A 17,564-nucleotide genomic window follows, 5' to 3' on the forward strand; every position below is an offset into this window, starting at 1 on the left:
GGAGGGAGGGAGGGAGGGAGGGAGAGTAAGAGAAAATAAAAAGGTTCCAACAAGAAGAGCCTCACCATCTGTTCATCTTCTTTGGCAGCCCAACTGGCACTGAACGTTTGACCTCCACTGTCTTTCATCAGTCGGATTTGAACATGCTGGAGATAGGCAGAGAATGCTATTCGGGCCTGCACTTTGCTACAGAAATCCAAAACAACATACCGTTATGAGACAGAATGGTGCACCTACCAAATGTGTGCTTGCCTCTCTCAAAGTGGCCTTTGAGGATCCTTCTATTAGGATGGCTAAGAAAAATGAAGTCCATCATACAGTCACTGAGTAAAGATTCCTTCCACCCAGTACATGAGATTTCTTTTTTTCTATTTAAAGAATCAGAGATGGAGAATCCTACTTATTTTCTCATTATTACCATGGCGTGGGGGGCGGGGGGGAAATCAAGCAAGAATAGAGAATCATGTTTCCTACTCTTATACCTTATCTTTTGGAACTTTTAAACAACTTTCTCGGGGAAACGGACAGGAAAAGTACCGAATTTTCACAAGAACCTTTGTATTGATACAGAAAGGTTTTTCTGCCTTGGAGGCCCTTAAAAACATACTTATCAGTTAGTACAAAAGTATGGCTTTTGCTATAGCAACTAATTTCTGGTGTGCAAAAGCCTCCAAAGCAGGAAACAGATAAATCCTACAAAGGAACTTTGAGACCAAATTTAAGGTCAGGCTTTTCTCAACTACAGGACGGGAGTGGCTGGAGCCCAGAACAAATGAGTGAGGTCCAATGGAGTTTGGCATAGATGCACTGACCGGCTAGGATGAGCCCAGATGTTCAGGGGGAAAAAGAAGTCCACACATATAGTAAAAAGCACCTCAGCAACATCACTGAAGAAGCCAGCTGATTTCTGCTTGGAGGTCTAGGTTGGAAACAAGGAAATCTGATCAAGCTATCATTTAGAAGACAGGAGTACCAGAGAAACACTGATGACTTTCACTTCAGCTGCTAACTGCAGAAGATCTGTTTTCTTTCAGGAGAGACTGTAGTTACTTCAGCTGCTTGGCCTTCTGACATGCTAGCCAAAATTACATCAGCGAAGATTAGGGCCCAACACAAACTTTGTTTACAATCCTCACACATGCAATCACTGAATGCTTTCTACTCACTGTTCCCCCAAGGTTAGGACGAAGGACTTGTCCAGAGTAAACTGGAAATCCTAGGAGGGTCTACATCTATCTTCTATGTGTGTGCTGGAAGGGAGAGGAGTCAGGTTGGGGAGTAGATTTGCTTTTCAAGCTCTTCAGAGTATGAAATATAAGGCTACATCTTTGTTATTAATAGGAATAGTTTATGGGAGCACAATATGATTTTGAAATTTATATTTTCAAATGTTTTTCATCAAGAAGAACACTTAAAATCCTTGTTCTGGAGACCATATACACTTTCCCCTCAACCATTCCCATAAGCTAATTATTTTCAAGTCAAAATAAATGGAAAAAGACTCTCCATTTTGGTCAACAAATTCACTTGCAATAAAGTGAGCTAAAAATGGCATGTTTCAGACACCTCCAAATGTAGCAAAATACCCAATTTTATTGACTATTTCCCTAATATTAAAATATGAAGGTCTTTTGGATAAGGGAATTACTGCTTGGAAGTTGAGATTTCAATCAACCTTTTGTTGCAAATCACTGTTGTAAATCAAACGAACAAGAACTGAGTTTTCCATCTCTAAAAACCTTACTAGAGAGCTGTGGGATGTTAATCCTGAGGTTGTCCCTAAGGTATTGGACACATTGGTCAGCTAGTAATCTGTAACTGACAAACCAAAATAATAGAATAATTTACACCAAAGAAATCTATTTAAAAAAAATAAAATCCTATGGAGATCCTCAGCATACAAAAATATACAACTAGTGGGCTGGGGCCTGGAGCCTTGAATCCTTGCCATGGAACACCCCCAGATCCCTCAGGAGCCACTGAGATGCTCCACAGAATTATGGGCAGCTCCAGGGAACACAGTTTGAAAAACCACTGATTTATTACATTAACACACCCTGCAATTACAAGAGTTTACTCTTTAAAAGTAAGATCCGTAAGATTTATGAATAACTAATTTATTTCTACAACATCTAAGTAGAATTTTATTGCTGGAAAGGACATTAGAATATAGGCCAGTGGTTTTCAAATGTTCTATTTCAATTCAGTGGACGACTCCTTCCTCTCTAGAGAGCACAGTTTGAAAAACCTGTCTATGTCTAACCCCATACCCTGGCCTAACAGAAGAGAAAATTGAGGCCTAGGGAAGCTCTCTAACTTGCCTGTGGTCATACTGCCAGTTGGCAAGCACTGAAAAGCCAGAGTCAAGTCTTCTGACAGAGCCCTCTCTGCTCTCCACTAACGCAACTACTCTCATTCTCCACGCACCATTCCAAACCTTAACTCTACCCTCCAACCCCCTAAACGCCAATATCACCCTCCATCCTTGCAGTATAAGAACTGACCTCTAGCTTAGAAACTAAAGGCCGTCGTGCTTATATAACTACACTTCCTGCCTCTTTAACCTCTAACTACTGCATTCATTACAGGAAGAGACACCCCTCCATTGGCCTCTTCCTACCTTCCTTTAGGACAATATATCCATTTCTGTATCTCTAATTCTTTTACCATCAAAGCCTTCCCCTAATCTCTAAATAAGCTCCAGAATCCCAGAATCTTTTTTCTCTTAGCTTGCTCCCTCTTTCTGATGAGTTCTCATCTGTCTTTCATGCATTGTCAAACTCTCTGAAAAAGTTAGTTCACACTTGCTTTCCTATTTGCTCAACTCACAATTTCTCTTCTACCCACGAAGTCCACCCCCAGGTCATAAATGCAGGAGACTCTTTTCAGGTCTCATCCTAACCTGGGCTGCCAGAGGCACTCTATAGCTTGAAACTCTCATCTTGTAGCTTTTCTATACTGTCTCCTCCCAGTTTTATAGCTACCACTCTAACTGCTACTCCTTGGTCTCTTTACTATTAAACACTGGTTTTCCCCAGGCCTCAGTTCTCTTCCTTTTCTCCTGTCTATGCCTGCTGAACTAAACTGAAATGCACAAGCTCATCTACTCTGAAGTTGTACAGTCCTGTTCAACTCTGACTTTCAAAGCTGTATTTTCACCTATCTACTGATCATCTTCATGCCAGAACACTTCCACCTCACCGTGTCCCAATTAAAACACATTATTTCTATCATGAAACCAACTCCTGTGCTCCTTATATTGACTGATGGCAGCACCAAGTTACCAAACTTGGAAAATTCAGTCTCTTTGGAATTCTTACATCTACAGGGACCAAGCCCTACCAATTTTACCTTGCAAATTTCATTAACTCCATCCCATTCTCTTCATTCCTATAGCCACTGCTCTGATCAGGACCTTCATCTTCCTGGCTCTGGACTACTTTAACAGTCCCTAACTCAGCTCTCAACGCTTAGTTCTCCTCTTATCAATCACTTTCCCACAATGCAAGCAGAATTTACTTTCTTTTTTTTTTTTTTTTTTTTTTTAAAAGTGAATCAGTTATACATATGTTCCCATATCTGACCATATCACACATCTGCTTAAAAATTATCCATCTAGGAAATAAAGTCCAGGCTCCTCTATGGCACTTTATGATCAAATGACATCCAATTTTTTAGTCTCACTTCTTATTGCACCCTTTTCTCCATGTAACGTCACACCACTAATCTGTATTTCTCAAACTTGCCAAGCTCATTCCAATTTCAGGTTCTTTATACTTGCCGTTCTGCCTGGAATATTCTGCTCCCTGATATTCACATGACTTACTCCTTCTCATCATTTAGGACTCACCTTAAAGCTTACCTCTCCATGCCCAAAGCACCAGAAGCTACAGAAACTTTCTGTCGAATTACACTCTAATACTACACCCTATTTTATTATCTACACAGCACTTCTTACTGCCTGAAATTACCTTGTTTCTTTGTTTACTGTCAGTCTTCCCCACTAGACTGTGGGCTCCACGACTGTTTTGGTCTCCACCGTAACACTATACAGCCCAGCACAATTCCTGGTATAGATCAAGTGCTCAATAAATATTTGTCGAGGAACTGAAAGAATGACTGTACTTTCACCCCTCTGTGCCTTTATTCCCTCTACTAGCACTCCCATACTTAGCTGTCCCCTCCCAAATCCGGAAAGCCTACCTATCGGGGAAGGCCTGGTTCAAATATTGCCTCTTCCCTAATGTCTCTCTAGCCCTCCCAAGCAAGACCAATCACTCCTTTTCCTGTGCCCTAAGAGCCCTTTGTCCATACTGGGGTCATAGCCGCCGCTCTTTAAGTGTCCCCACTCTAAGCCATGAACTGCTTGAGCTCCCTGTCTCAGTCACCTTGTCCTCTTAAGTCACTAATGCTGAAACCCAACAAGTATTTGTTGAGCCAATGAGACCTGGGTTTGTATCACAGTTCTAGACCTTGGACAAGCAACTTCTCTAAGGCTCAGTTTCCTTGATAGTAATAATATCAAATCACAGTCATTAATTCACAGGATTCCTGTGCATAAGAAACGAAAAGTGGCTATAAGGCCACAAGCACAATACCCCGGTACACAGTACAAATTCGCTGTTTTCAGTTTTGCTATTATAATTAGGAAAGGTACATACCTAAGATTGCCGTTATCTTGCAAAACCTGCATCAGGTTAAACTTAGGCTCTGGCTCCTGAGTCTCGGCTCTGCAGCACTGTTCACCTTTGTCACTCCATTCAGGGACTTTCACGGCACTTTCTTTGGGTGAATTTTCTACCATAACGGTCAGTGAGGGTGTGTGTTTGGCTCGATTTTCTCCGAGGGACCCTGCAGACTCCTCCTGGGAAGCTTCCTGTTCTTCATCTTCACTGTCTAAGGCAACTTCTTCCTCCTCTTCGCTCTCTGTCTCAGTTTTAACATTCATTTCAGCTGGTTGGGTAATCACTAAATGCGAAGAATCACTAATGTTGCTGAAAAAAGGATTAAATTTTCCTCTCTCCCAATACCTTCCTTTTATCTTTTCAGTAAAAACCCATTTCTAAATCAGACCACAAATAATGCACAAAATTAACATCATACACACGTCCCTCTTATATATTCTAAAAACCTATTAATGATCTTCATTAGAGTTGATGTTTCTCATCGATATACCAATGGTTCTCTCATAACTTAAGGCAAAAACCCTTTTAGTAGAGTAATCTCTACAGCGTGTTAGAGGTTTTCAGAAGGGCATCTTTCACGGGGGTACAATAAGCAGGGGAATATCTTTCTATCATATGTTTATCCATTATCCTTCTCCTTCACTGCCTTGGAAGGTCTATGAGGACAAGGACCATAGCTTTTCTATTCACCAATGAAACCCCAGTGACTAATGTGCTTGATACAGGCACTCAACGAATGAGAGAAGGAGGGAGAAAAAGGAAGTCAATTCGTCCGTGACAAACAAATCTGTAACAAGGGAGATTCTAGGAGAGAAAGAAATTCCCTTTTTCTGTTCATGTTTAAAATACTTACACAATTCAGCAATGTCAAAGGACGAACTGGACTTCATACCTAATCATGAAAAACCCAAACAATGATGCTCAGGGTTCCATTAAACTTAAGCTAAGTATCAGGTAGTTAAATGATGCTGTAAGAGCAAGAGCAAAGGCCAAAACGTGTGCACTTCGGATATTCTTCAGTACAAATATCACAGAATGGAAGGTTTAAAAACTTATTATCCTTTTGAAACAAGTTTCCGAGGAAAAAGACTGTATCAAAAAAAGTAAGCATATGTGGTCAGAAAGTTCTGATTCATTAAGTGTTAATTAAGAAGCTGATTAAATCGGTACGACAGGACACAGATCATAGAGCTTGATGGAAGCTCACCAGCCGGTACCTGGGTATTTTGGCCGCATTGCCCTCAATCTGCCACTCCGTCGTCGACGTTTTCGCACCTCCAGAGACAGGAGCTTCCTCTCATAAAGAGCAGCGTGCAACTTGGCCCTTAAATTCATATTCTCTACCTTCAATTCCGGTGCTCCATCAACCGCAACTCTATGGGAAAAAACATGGTACCTAGAGCCTTCAGAAAGTTCTCTCCTTTATTCCAAGGCTAAGTTTGACAGAACTCTGTAATGATGTCAGGCCAGGCATGGTTACTCTAGTGAATTCTAAAATGTTTGACAGATAAATGGGAATACTGGAATCTACATTAGAATTTCACTAATGGGCTATCTGAATTTGTTAAATGTTCTGAACAAAAATATATCTGAAGACAATGTTTAAGTATTTTTAAGTATTCAGTAATACTGGCTGACTATTCAGTACAGAGATCATAAAGTGCTACCCAACTATGTCTTAAGAATGACTAGAGATACTGGTAACACTTTAATCCTCACTAAGCTGGTGATGGCTAGAGGTATACTTATTATTTTATTTATTCATTATAACTTACTCAGAATTACACAAATATTCCTTTGACATATATAATATTTAATAAATACAGATTTAGCACAGGTTGAGACGAGGAGAGGGATGGCTGATAATCTGTGAATATGGCAGCACAGAGCTGAAGGAGACTCACAGGGAAAGCATCTTCGTGAAAAGTCACCAAGACCTTGGGATGCACCAAGTCTCAAGCGCTCCAACAGGAGGAACGTCTCTTGGAGCGTACTTAGTTACAGGAGGAGCTGGGGAGAGGTGGCAGGGACTCTCGAGGTACTGAGTACAGGTCAGGAGTTAGGGTCAGAGGCACAGACAAGGGAAGGCAGCAGATGCAGGACAACAGCAAATTCCATCAGATCATGGATGGGAAATGGGATGAGGAGAGGGAATGGCTACAGGTACATTAGGCATTAGATAAAATAAATCATACATTAGGTTAAGTGACAGGAATCAGACCCAATCCACACAAGGACCGGGCAAAGTACAGCACAGGCAGAGATAACGACGTCACAAAAGAGAGACAGGGTTCTTGGTCACTAAGTCAGAAAAGACGTATCCATGTTAGTGTCGGAAAGCAGGCAGCCAACTCTGTATACCCAGAACTCAAGATCTAACTGGTTGGCTCTGAACTCTCTTTCTTGTGAACTCTTCACAACTCAAAGCGTATTCCCTTTGAGGTGGAAATTCATCCTCATTCCTCTGGGAGTTTTCAGTCCCTGAGTATGATGGAAAGGCTGTGTCTTTTGGTCTAGTTAGGACTTTTAGAGTTTTCTGGGTGGATGGACTGGATAGTAAGTATTTTGAAGGCCTCCCCTCTAAAGCGGGGAATTGAACCAAGAACTGGGAGGGTCCTGATATGGGGTGCAGAGAAGGGAAGCAAATTAATAAACTTTAAAAATAGTTCAACCCCAGTGTATCATAGTCTCAACCACTGAACATTACCCCCTCACACACACACACACAGTTATGAAAATAGATTTTTGGCCAATTAAATAATAAAGAAAATAAAACAAATCTGATATTTTAAAATAACAACTATAAGCTTCTAAGAAACCCTGAACAGACATATAAATCACAACTATTAAAAGGAATGGAGGCAGGGAATGCTGGGGAAAGAAACAGAATTATAGTTCTATAGAGGCAAGGCCCACGCTTGTCTTGTTTCTCACTGGATCAGTGATGCCTATGAGAGTGCTCAGCACGCACCTGACATACCATAAATACTTCTGAATTAATAAACAACTGAATTCCCCGTAAGTTGTAATACCTTTTATCTATGTCTACTTTATTTCATTTTTCTACACTTTTACTATGAAATATTTAAACAAATAGAGAGGTTTAAAGAATTATACAGTGAACATCCATACACCCACTGGCCAGCTTCTACAATGAATATCTTACTATATTTGTTTCATCACATATATATCCAATCTTCTCTTCTTCTATCCATCAATCAGTCCACTTCATTTTTAAAGCATTTCAAAGTTGCACAAAGACATCAGTGCACTTCACTCCTGAACACTTTAAACACTCAAATCATTAGGATCTAGAGTTCAATATTTTATAGGGCTTTGAAAGTTTTTTCTCTTTTCTTTTTTTTGGGGGGGGCGGGGGGAGCTAAAAATGACACACAGTGAAACATCCAAATATTAAATGTCCATATGTCCATCTGATGAGACCTAGAGCTATATAACCCAAACTCTAACATTACTATCCCCTCAGAAAGTTCTCATGCCCCTTCCCAGTAAATCCCTCCCTCATACTCCCGAAGGAAACCGTTCTGAATTTTTGCATCACATGTTAGGTTTGCCTGTCCTAGAACTTCAGAACTTCAGAACTGTCTTTCATTCAGCACGTTTTTGAGATTGATCCATGTTGCGAGTACCAGTGTGGATCCTTTTTTTTGCGGAGCATTAGTTCAGTGTATGAGTAATCCACAGTTCACCTAGTCCCCTATTGTTGGACACCGAAGCTGCTTCTAGTTTTGCAATATTATGAATGAAGCTGCTATGACCATTTTTGTACAAGTCACTTTGTGGTTATGCTTTTCATTTCTTCTGAGTAAAGATCTCAGAGTGGAATTTTCTAGGCTAACAAACTGCCGGACTCTAAAGTGCCCGTACCGGGCTTCCCTGGTGGCGCAGTGGTTGGGAGTCCGCCTGCCGATGCAGGGGACGTGGGTTCGGGCCCCGGTCCGGGAGGATCCCACATGCCGCAGAGCGGCTGGGCCCGTGAGCCATGGCCGCTGGGCCTGCGCGTCCGGAGCCTGTGCTCCGCAACGGGAGAAGCCATAGCAGTGAGAGGCCCACGTACTGCAAAAAAAAAAAAAAAAAGTATTGAAGTGCCTGTACCAGTTTATGCTGCCAGTGACAATTTATCAGAGTTCCATGAGCTCCACATCCTCACTATTTGATGTTGTCAGCCATTTTTTTCCAGTTTTATTGAGGTATAATTGACAAATAAAATTATATTTAAAGTATACAATGTAATGATTTGATACAATTTTAGCCATTCTGCTGGATGTTCAGTGGTATCTGATGATTTTAATTTGCAATTCTCTTATAACAAAGGTTGTAAAGCACATTTTCATTAGTATATTGGTTATTCATATATCTTCCTTTTAAAATGTCCAAGCATTTTACCCATTTGTAACTGGGCTGATTGTCTTATAATTATTTAGTTGTAGGAGTTTGTTATATTTTCTACATACAAGTCCTTTGACAGATATGTTTGATGAATATCTTCACTCAGTCTATGGCTTGTCTAGTAATTTTCTTAATAGTGTCTTTATAACAAAAATATTTAACTTTGAGGAAATCAAACTTATCATTTTTTCATTTTTGCTGATTATTTACTGTGTCATGTCTAAAAACTTTTGCCAAGCCCAAAGTCACAAAGATATTTTCCTTACAAAGTTTTAGGCTAATAGCTTTTACGTTTATGTCTATGAATCACCTCTAATTTTTGTGGGAGACAGAGGTTAAAGTTCACTTTTTAAAATACAATATTCAGTTCCAGCCCCATTTATTAAAAAGTTTCCTTTCCCCATTGGATTACTTTAGGCCTTTTGTTTAAAGTCATGCAGGCCTATTTCTGGGCTCTTTATTCTGTTCCATTGATCAATTTGCAACAGTTTTGATTACTATAGCGTTATAATATTTCTTCTTCTAGGTACTCTAGGTCTTCTTCAAGATTACTTTGGATATTCTAAGCTCTTTGCATTTTCATATACATTGAAAAAAAGGTCAATTTATACAAAAAAATCTACTAGAATATTCTTTAGATCAATTTGAGGAGAATGAATACTTACAATATTAAGTCTTCTAATCCATGAACATGACATATCTCTGCACTTACTTAGATCTTCTTTAATCTCTTAATTTATTGATTAAATTGTGTTGGGTCTTCATTGCTGTGTGCAGGCTTTCTCTAGTTGCAGCGAGTGGGGGCTACTCTTTGCTGCGGTGCACAGGCTTCTCATTGCGGTGGCTTCTCTTGTTGCAGAGCACGGGCTCTAGGTGCACGGGCTTCAGTAGTTGTGGCATGTGGGCTCCAGAGCGCGGGCTCAGTAGCTGTGGCACACGGGCTTAGCTGCTCCGCGGCATGTGGGATCTTCCCGGACCAGGGCTTGAACCTGTCTCCCCTGCATTGGCAGGCGGATTCTTAACCACTCAGCCACCAGGGAAGTCCTCTTTAATCTCTTTAAGTAATATTTAGGAGCTTTTAATATATAGGTATTGAGCATATTTTGTTAAATTTACCCCTAAGAATTTCATATTTTCAAAAGCTATTATAAATGGAATTTTAAATTTCATTTTCCATTTACTGCTAGTATACTAAAAAAACCAACAGATTTTAGTATATTGACCTTGTATCCCAAGACCTTGCTAAGTGCACTTGAATGTTCTTGTAGTTATTCTGTGTATGCCTTGTAACTTTCTACTAACCTGATCATGTCATCTAAGAGTAAAGATATTTAACCTCTTCCTTTCTAATCTGTATGCCTTACTTCTTTTTCTTCCCCTTGCTTTATTGTACTGCCTAGGACCTCTAGTATAAAGGGAATACAAGTGGTGAAAGCAGACAACTTGCCTTATCACTAATCATAGGGTAACCCTCATTATGTCAGTATGACGTTAGAAGTAGGTTGTTCATAGAAGGCCTTTATCAGACTGAAGAATTTCTCTTCTATGCCTGATGTGTAAGAGTTTTTCTCATAAACATGTGGTGAATTTCATCAATTTAACACACATGGGTTTTTCTTTTTTTTTTTCAGCAATAAAATGATGATCTGTTTTTTTCCCCTTTATTTAATATGGTGAATTATATTGACTAATCTTCAAATGTTAAATCAACCTTGCATTACTGGGGAAAATCTCACTTTAGTCATCTGTATTATCCTTTTCATATACTGATGGATTCTATTTGTTAATATTCTTTTAAGAAATTCTGTATCTATGTTCATGTAGATATTAGCCTATAATTTTTTAAAATGTCTTTGTCAGGTTTTCATGTCATACTTTTCTGGCATCATAAAATGAATTGGGAAGTATCCTTGCCTATGTTTTTGAAAGAGTTTGCGTAAGACTGGTGCATATTCTTCCTCAAATGTTGATACAATTCACCAGTGAAACTACCTGGAGTTTGCTTTGTAGGAAAGTTTTTGATTACAAATTCAATATTCTGCTTAAGTATTGCAGCTCTGTTTACAATAGCCAGGACATGGAAGCAACCTAAGTGTCCATCATCGGATTAATGGATAAAGAAGATGTGGCACATATATACAATGGAATATTACTCAGCCATAAAAAGAAACGAAATTGAGATATTTGTAGTGAGGTGGATGGACCTAGAGTCTGTCATACAGAGTGAAGTAAGTCAGAAAGAGAAAAACAAATACCGTATGCTAACACATATATATGGAATCTAAGAAAAAAAAAAAAGGTCATGAAGAACCTAGGGGTAAGATGGGAATAAAGACACAGACCTACTAGAGAATGGACTTGAGGATATGGGGAGGGGGAAGGGTAAGCTGGGACAAAGTGAGAGAGTGGCATGGACCTATATACACTACCAAACATAAAACAGATAGCTAGTGGGAAGCAGCCGCATAGCACAGGGAGATCAGCTAGGTGGTTTGTGACCACCTAGAAGGGTGAGATAGGGAGGGTGGGAGGGAGGGAGACACAAGAGGGAAGAGATATGGGAACATATGTATATGTATAACTGATTCACTTTGTTATAAAGCAGAAACTAACACACCACTGTAAAGCAATTATACTCCAAAAAAGATGTTTAATAAATAAATAAAAATAAAGCTATAAGTCACACCCATCACACACACCACCAAACAGTACTTTAGCTGCACCCCACATTTTAATGTTATATTTTTATTATTGTTCAGTTCAAAATGTTTTGAATTTTCCTTATGATTTCTTCCTTGACCCATGTATTATTTAGAAACGTGTTGTTTAATTCCCAAATATTTGTTATTGATTTCTAATATCATTGTAGTCAAAGGACACACTCTGTATGATTTTAATCCTTTCAAACGTATTAAGACTTGTTTCATGCTCCAGCATAAGGTTTGTTATATGACACCTTTCATTTGCTTATACCTCTATACCACCAGAAAACCCATAATGATGGCAATATAAATTGTCCTAAAGAAAGGACAAAACCCACTGATCTTTAAATATTCTGGTTGTTTAAGTATTTTTTTCTAATTTCCAAATTGATAGTAGTATACTCTAGGAAGTATATTCCTTGACTAGTAACTGGAGAAAATCTATAAACTAAGCATGACTTTCATTTGGAAACAAGCTACAAAACTTGATTTCTCTCAGTTTTCCCTACATTAAATGGCAATCATATTTTCCTTCTTTAAATAAGGATTAGATTTATGCTTCAAAAGATTTGGAAGAGAAAACCAAGTTTATCTTTTTTTTTTTTTTTTTTTTTTTTTTCAACTGTTGTGGCCTCTCCCGTCACGGAGCACAGGCTACGGACGTGCAGGCTCGGCGGCCATGGCTCACGGGACTAGCCGCTTCGCGGCACGTGGGATCTTTCTGGACCGGGGCACGAACTCATGTCCCCTGCATCGGCAGGCGGACTCTCAACCACTGCGCCACCAGGGAAGCCCCCCTTATCTTAATTTTTAAATGTAAAACAAAAAGCTAGCTATAGGAGGTTTCTTTCTTATTGTCATTTTGCTTTGTAAAGAGAAATAGCACAAAGGGGATTTACATAATCTCTCAAACCAGAAGATGTGTAATTAGGGTTGAGTTTTTGTTCTAGTTGCAGTCTTCAGTTGGGCAAGGCCATCCCAGCGGTTCTTCTAAGACCTTTCTCTCCTCTGCCAAAATTAAGAGCCACAGGTATTTTTCACACTTTTAGTTCTAAGGCAAAGTGGAAGCAACTCTGGTCAGTCCCATAAGGTGCAAAGCTGTATGCCCCAGGTATGTCAAGGCCAAAACATAACCTTTTCTTTGAATTTAGCATGAGACAGGTCTGGAAATCTCATTAATACTTTGGGCTCTCTCACATAGCCAAACAAGAATACTATTATTATCACTGAAATGACATATTGTAGTTATAAAATTATAAATCCCAAACTTAGTTTGTAAAATGTTGCCACGGAATAGTGCTTCAATAGAAAACATTTTTATGTTACTATTTAAGCTGAGTCAAACTGAAATGGTTATATAAAGTATCATGCTTAGCCTGTGTATGGTCACATATTATGCACATAGAAAGAACTTCTCAACTTTCAAAAATCAGTTACCGTGTTCTTCCTGTCAATAAGCTTCTTCTTGGGTTTCCCCTACAGAATTAGAAAGGACAAGTGGGTTAGAGCACTACACAGATAGTCATTCTCTCCTGAGTTCACACACACACACACACTCCTGAGATTTGTACTACAGAAATTCAACATAGAATTATGTCAGGGAAGGCATCTTGGGTTAGAAGCAGACAGATGAACTGAGAACAGAAAAGAACAGAGTACCATAACCTTTAGGGAGGATCAATAAAAAACAAAAGGAAGAGGACAAATGAATTCTAGAGGAAATTTCTAACAATTACTTGCATTTGTGTATCTCGCCACAAATCTAATCACACTTATTCTTCACAACAACTGTTGAGCCCCATTTATAAAAAGGAGCAGGATAAGACCATTTTGTGACATGCCCAATGTCAGAGCTTTAAAGGGTTTAACGCTGAGCCTATAACTTTGCTCTCAGACTCCAATGTTCTTTCTACTTGCACTGAACTGTATTAGCGAAAGAAGCCAATCTCAATTCTCATGGGGTTCAAAAAAGATGCTCATGAGAAATAGATTTTCCATAATTAAAAAAATCTCTTTAAAAAAGAGATGTTCTTCATTGTCTCTAAACGAGAGTTGGGGTCTAACCACAGGAAGTAAGTACCATTCAGGTTTAAACTGGCTTTTGTTTTTCATTCAAATTCCTTTCACTTGACCCTCTCTTTTTTTAAAAACATTTCCCCAGTTTTATTTGTACTCATTTGTGAGTGTGTATATTTAGTTCTGTACAATTTTATCACTGTGTAGGTTCATGAATCCACAGACAAGATACTGAACAATCCTATCACCATAAGGACCCCCTATGTTGCCCTTTTATAACCTAACCTCTGGCTTCCTTTAATCTGTTCTCCATTCTAAAATTTTATCCTTTCAAAATTGTTATATAAATGGAATCATACAACATGTAACCTATGATATTGGTTTATTAAAAAGGAGATGGATGCAATCAATACCAAGATCTTCTATCTATAGAAAAATCAAGTGAAAAATCTGTCTCCACCGAAACGTTTTATCTTTTCCTTCCCATGTCTTCTATCTGTGCCAGTGTCCTAATACTGTCAACTTATTATCAGAAATTATTTTAACTTTTATTATTTTAACTTTTTTATCAGATAATGGTTTGCACCAGTAATTCGCAATCATGGCTTCACATTATAATCACCTGAGCAGCTTTTAGTAAGTACAAGACTTCAGTCTGGGAAGGGCTAGGGCACAAATATGGTGTTACTAACATGCAGCCAGGGTTAAAATTACTGTCATGCTGTGAGACAGTAGGTATGACACTGTTTGCCAGGGCAGGGTGGGTAAGTGGGGGATGAGTCGGGGAGGGCAGAGAAGGCAGACAAAATGAACCAGTTATGAAATGAAATGATTAGAGAATTAGCTTGAAAGTAGTTCTGGCAGTAACGCAACAGGATTTGCAAGAGAGAACACATCCGTTCAGGTTGAAGAGAACAGATTTAATGGAGGATGTTAGGGCTTGCAACAAACACAATTTCATTTTTTTAAGGCATGTTTTTGTGTGTGTGCCCACCACGTGGTAGGTTCTTGATACTGACAAAGATGAACATAACAAAGTACCTACTCTTAAAAGCCAACTTGAAAGTAGACAGAGTAGTTAGTAAACAGACAATTATAATACAATATGTACAATATGGGAATCTAAATCAGATGGAGGGATAAGAAGGGCGGGGAGAACTTCCTTCTAGTCTAGGTAAGAAGATGAAGGCCATGGCTAGAATAAGAATTCAGGATAAACTGAAGGCCACTCCAAGGGAATGTATGGGAATTCCAAGGGAATGTGAGGATAAAGAGGCATGAAAGAGCAGTACATATGGTCTGATTGGCCATGGGTTGGTATTGAAAAGTGGAGATTAGGCTAAAAAGATAGGCAAGAGTAAATCAGGAGGGCCTTTCTTTGCTAAACAGGGAAATTCATGTTTTTTGAATCAAAGTTTTTAGAATGCTTTATAAGCAGGAGTTGTTACTGCAGCCTTAAGAGAGAAGTCAGGGAGGGCACCAATTTGGATGGGAAAAAAGATTAATCCTCTATCTGAAATTTAGCATCATATACATGTAGGGGACCATCCACAGTAGTATAAGTGCGATTTTTTTAAACATCTTTATTGGCGTATAATTGCTTTACAATGGTGTGTTAGTTTCTGCTTTATAACAAAGTGAATCAGTTATACATATATATATATATGTCCCCTTATCTCTTCCCTCTTGCGTCTCCCTCCTTCCCACCCTCCCTATCCCACCCCTCTAGGTGGTCACAAAGCACTGAGCTGATCTCCCTGTGCTATGCGGCTGCTTCCCACTAGCTATCTATTTTACGTTTGGTAGTGTATATATGTCCATGCCACTCTCTCACTTTGTCCCAGCTTACCCTTCCCCCTCCCCAGGTCCTCAAGTCCATTCTCTACGTCTGTGTCTTTATATAAGTGGGGTTTTGCTACCAAAAGAAATAACACGTTTCTTCATATTACTTTAGAGTTGTTCCAGGGTCACAAAATACTGCCAACACTTATCACACTTTTTAAATTATGGTAGTTATTAGACCCACTGCTATTAACACATCATTGAATGTGTTAATAAAGAAGCACATATGTCATTACATCTCAAATTTTTTTAATTGCTATGCTCCCCCCTAAAAGAATGCTTCCTAATTTTGGTGGTGGTTCCCAGATTGCCTGTTCCACCTTCCTTCCACCTCATGGGAAGCTCAACTGCAGAAAGATCTAGCCTCAAGCATAGAGTCCATGTCAGTTCAGAAACAGACTGACACAACCTTTGAGGAAACTCACGCAAACTACCAATCCTAAGCAAACAGTCCATTACTTATAAGTATGACTCTGGACAATCAAAAGTCACCAGATATTTCAGGAAATATAATAGCATAAACTAGAAAGAATGAGGTGAACAAATAGAAGTAATCCAGAAGAATTAAACATAGTGCAAAAAATAGAAAGGAACTTTAAATAAAGTAATTATGATAGTCAGAGAGATGTAAAAAGATATTTGGAATACTGTGATTTATAGTGAGAAACATATATTTGGTCTTCATCCCTGTTTCTGGCACAGAGCTCCTAAAACCCTTGAAATGTTTAAGTGATGAGTGGTAGAGGAGTTTTTTGTCATGCTAATGAGGTGACTTTTAGAAAGCCCTTGGATCAGCTAAGGATGAGGGCTGGTCACCAGAGGAACCAACCCTGTGATGAGAGGGTTGAAACTTTCAGTCTCATCCCCCCCCCCCCCCCCCCCCCCCCCCCAAGCTCCTGGGAGGGGAGAGGGGCTAGAGATAGAGTTCAATTACCAATGGTTGATGATTTAATCAATCGTGCTTATGTAAGGGGGCCTCCATAAAAACCCAGGAGTATGGGGTTCAGAGAGCTTCCGGGTTGGTGATGTGGGGAGAATGGTGTACCTGGAGAGGGCATGAAGCTCCGTACCCTTTCTCTATACCTTGCCCTGTGTGTCTTTTCCATCCGGTTGTTCATGAGTTAGATCCTTTTATAATAAACTGGTGATCTAATGAGTTCAATGTTTTTCTGAGTTCTGTGAGCCGCTCTAGCAAATTAATAGCACCCAAGGAAGGGGTCGTGGGAAGCTCTGGTAGACAGCCAGTAGGTAGAAGTAAAGGTAACAACCTGGGCCTGTGACGAGCATCTGAAGTTATGGGGGTGGAATCTTGTAGGACTGAACCCTTAAACTGTGGAATCTGATGCTAATCTCCAGGTAGACAGTATCAGAATTGAACTGAATTCTCGGACAACAGAAGGGTGCAACTGCTTGGTGCTGTAGGGGAAACAAACACCCTACCTCCTCCACATTGGAATTGGTACCAGAACAAATTTAATATTATATCCATAAACTATGAAAACTAGTCAGAAAGCAAAAACAGTTCTTGGATGTTAAAATCATACTTGCCAAAATAAAAAAAAGTAGATCAAACAACCCTCTTCTGTGCTGGTACTGAGTAACAAAATAGGTAAGGCTGAAGATCAACTTAGAAATTTAGAAGACAAAATTCAAGAAATCTCCAAGAATTTAACGCTAAGAGACAATGAGATCAAAAGTATGAGAAAAAGGTAAAGAAATACAGAGGATAGAGCAAAAGATCCAAATTTCATCTAACAGAAGTTCCACAAGGAGAGGAAAGACAGGATAAGGGGAATATTTCCCACAGTTAATAGACTTAAATCTCCAGACTGAAAGGATTCATCCACCGCAAAAGCAAAATAATGAAAAGTAACACGCCAGAACACACCTCGGTATAATGTCTGAAAAG

The 17,564-nt window shown here is 39.3% G+C and overlaps 1 protein-coding gene across 1 annotated transcript in view; it reads right to left on the reverse strand.

Annotated features, from left to right (window-relative positions):
- Nucleotides 1-17,564, reverse strand: part of TTLL5 (tubulin tyrosine ligase like 5) — a 306,995-nt gene that overhangs the window by 187,678 nt on the left and 101,753 nt on the right. Inside the window, exons 19-21 of the mRNA XM_024737788.1 lie at nt 5,903-6,060; nt 4,662-4,968; nt 66-186 (exon numbers count right to left, since the gene is read on the reverse strand). Of these exons, the coding sequence (XP_024593556.1) occupies nt 66-186; nt 4,662-4,968; nt 5,903-6,060 (586 nt within the window). The remainder of the gene's footprint in view (nt 1-65; nt 187-4,661; nt 4,969-5,902; nt 6,061-17,564) is intronic.

The sequence above is a fragment of the Neophocaena asiaeorientalis genome, unplaced genomic scaffold, assembly GCF_003031525.2.
Source record: "Neophocaena asiaeorientalis asiaeorientalis breed wild unplaced genomic scaffold, Neophocaena_asiaeorientalis_V1.1 scaffold49, whole genome shotgun sequence".
Classification (NCBI taxonomy): domain Eukaryota; kingdom Metazoa; phylum Chordata; class Mammalia; order Artiodactyla; family Phocoenidae; genus Neophocaena; species Neophocaena asiaeorientalis.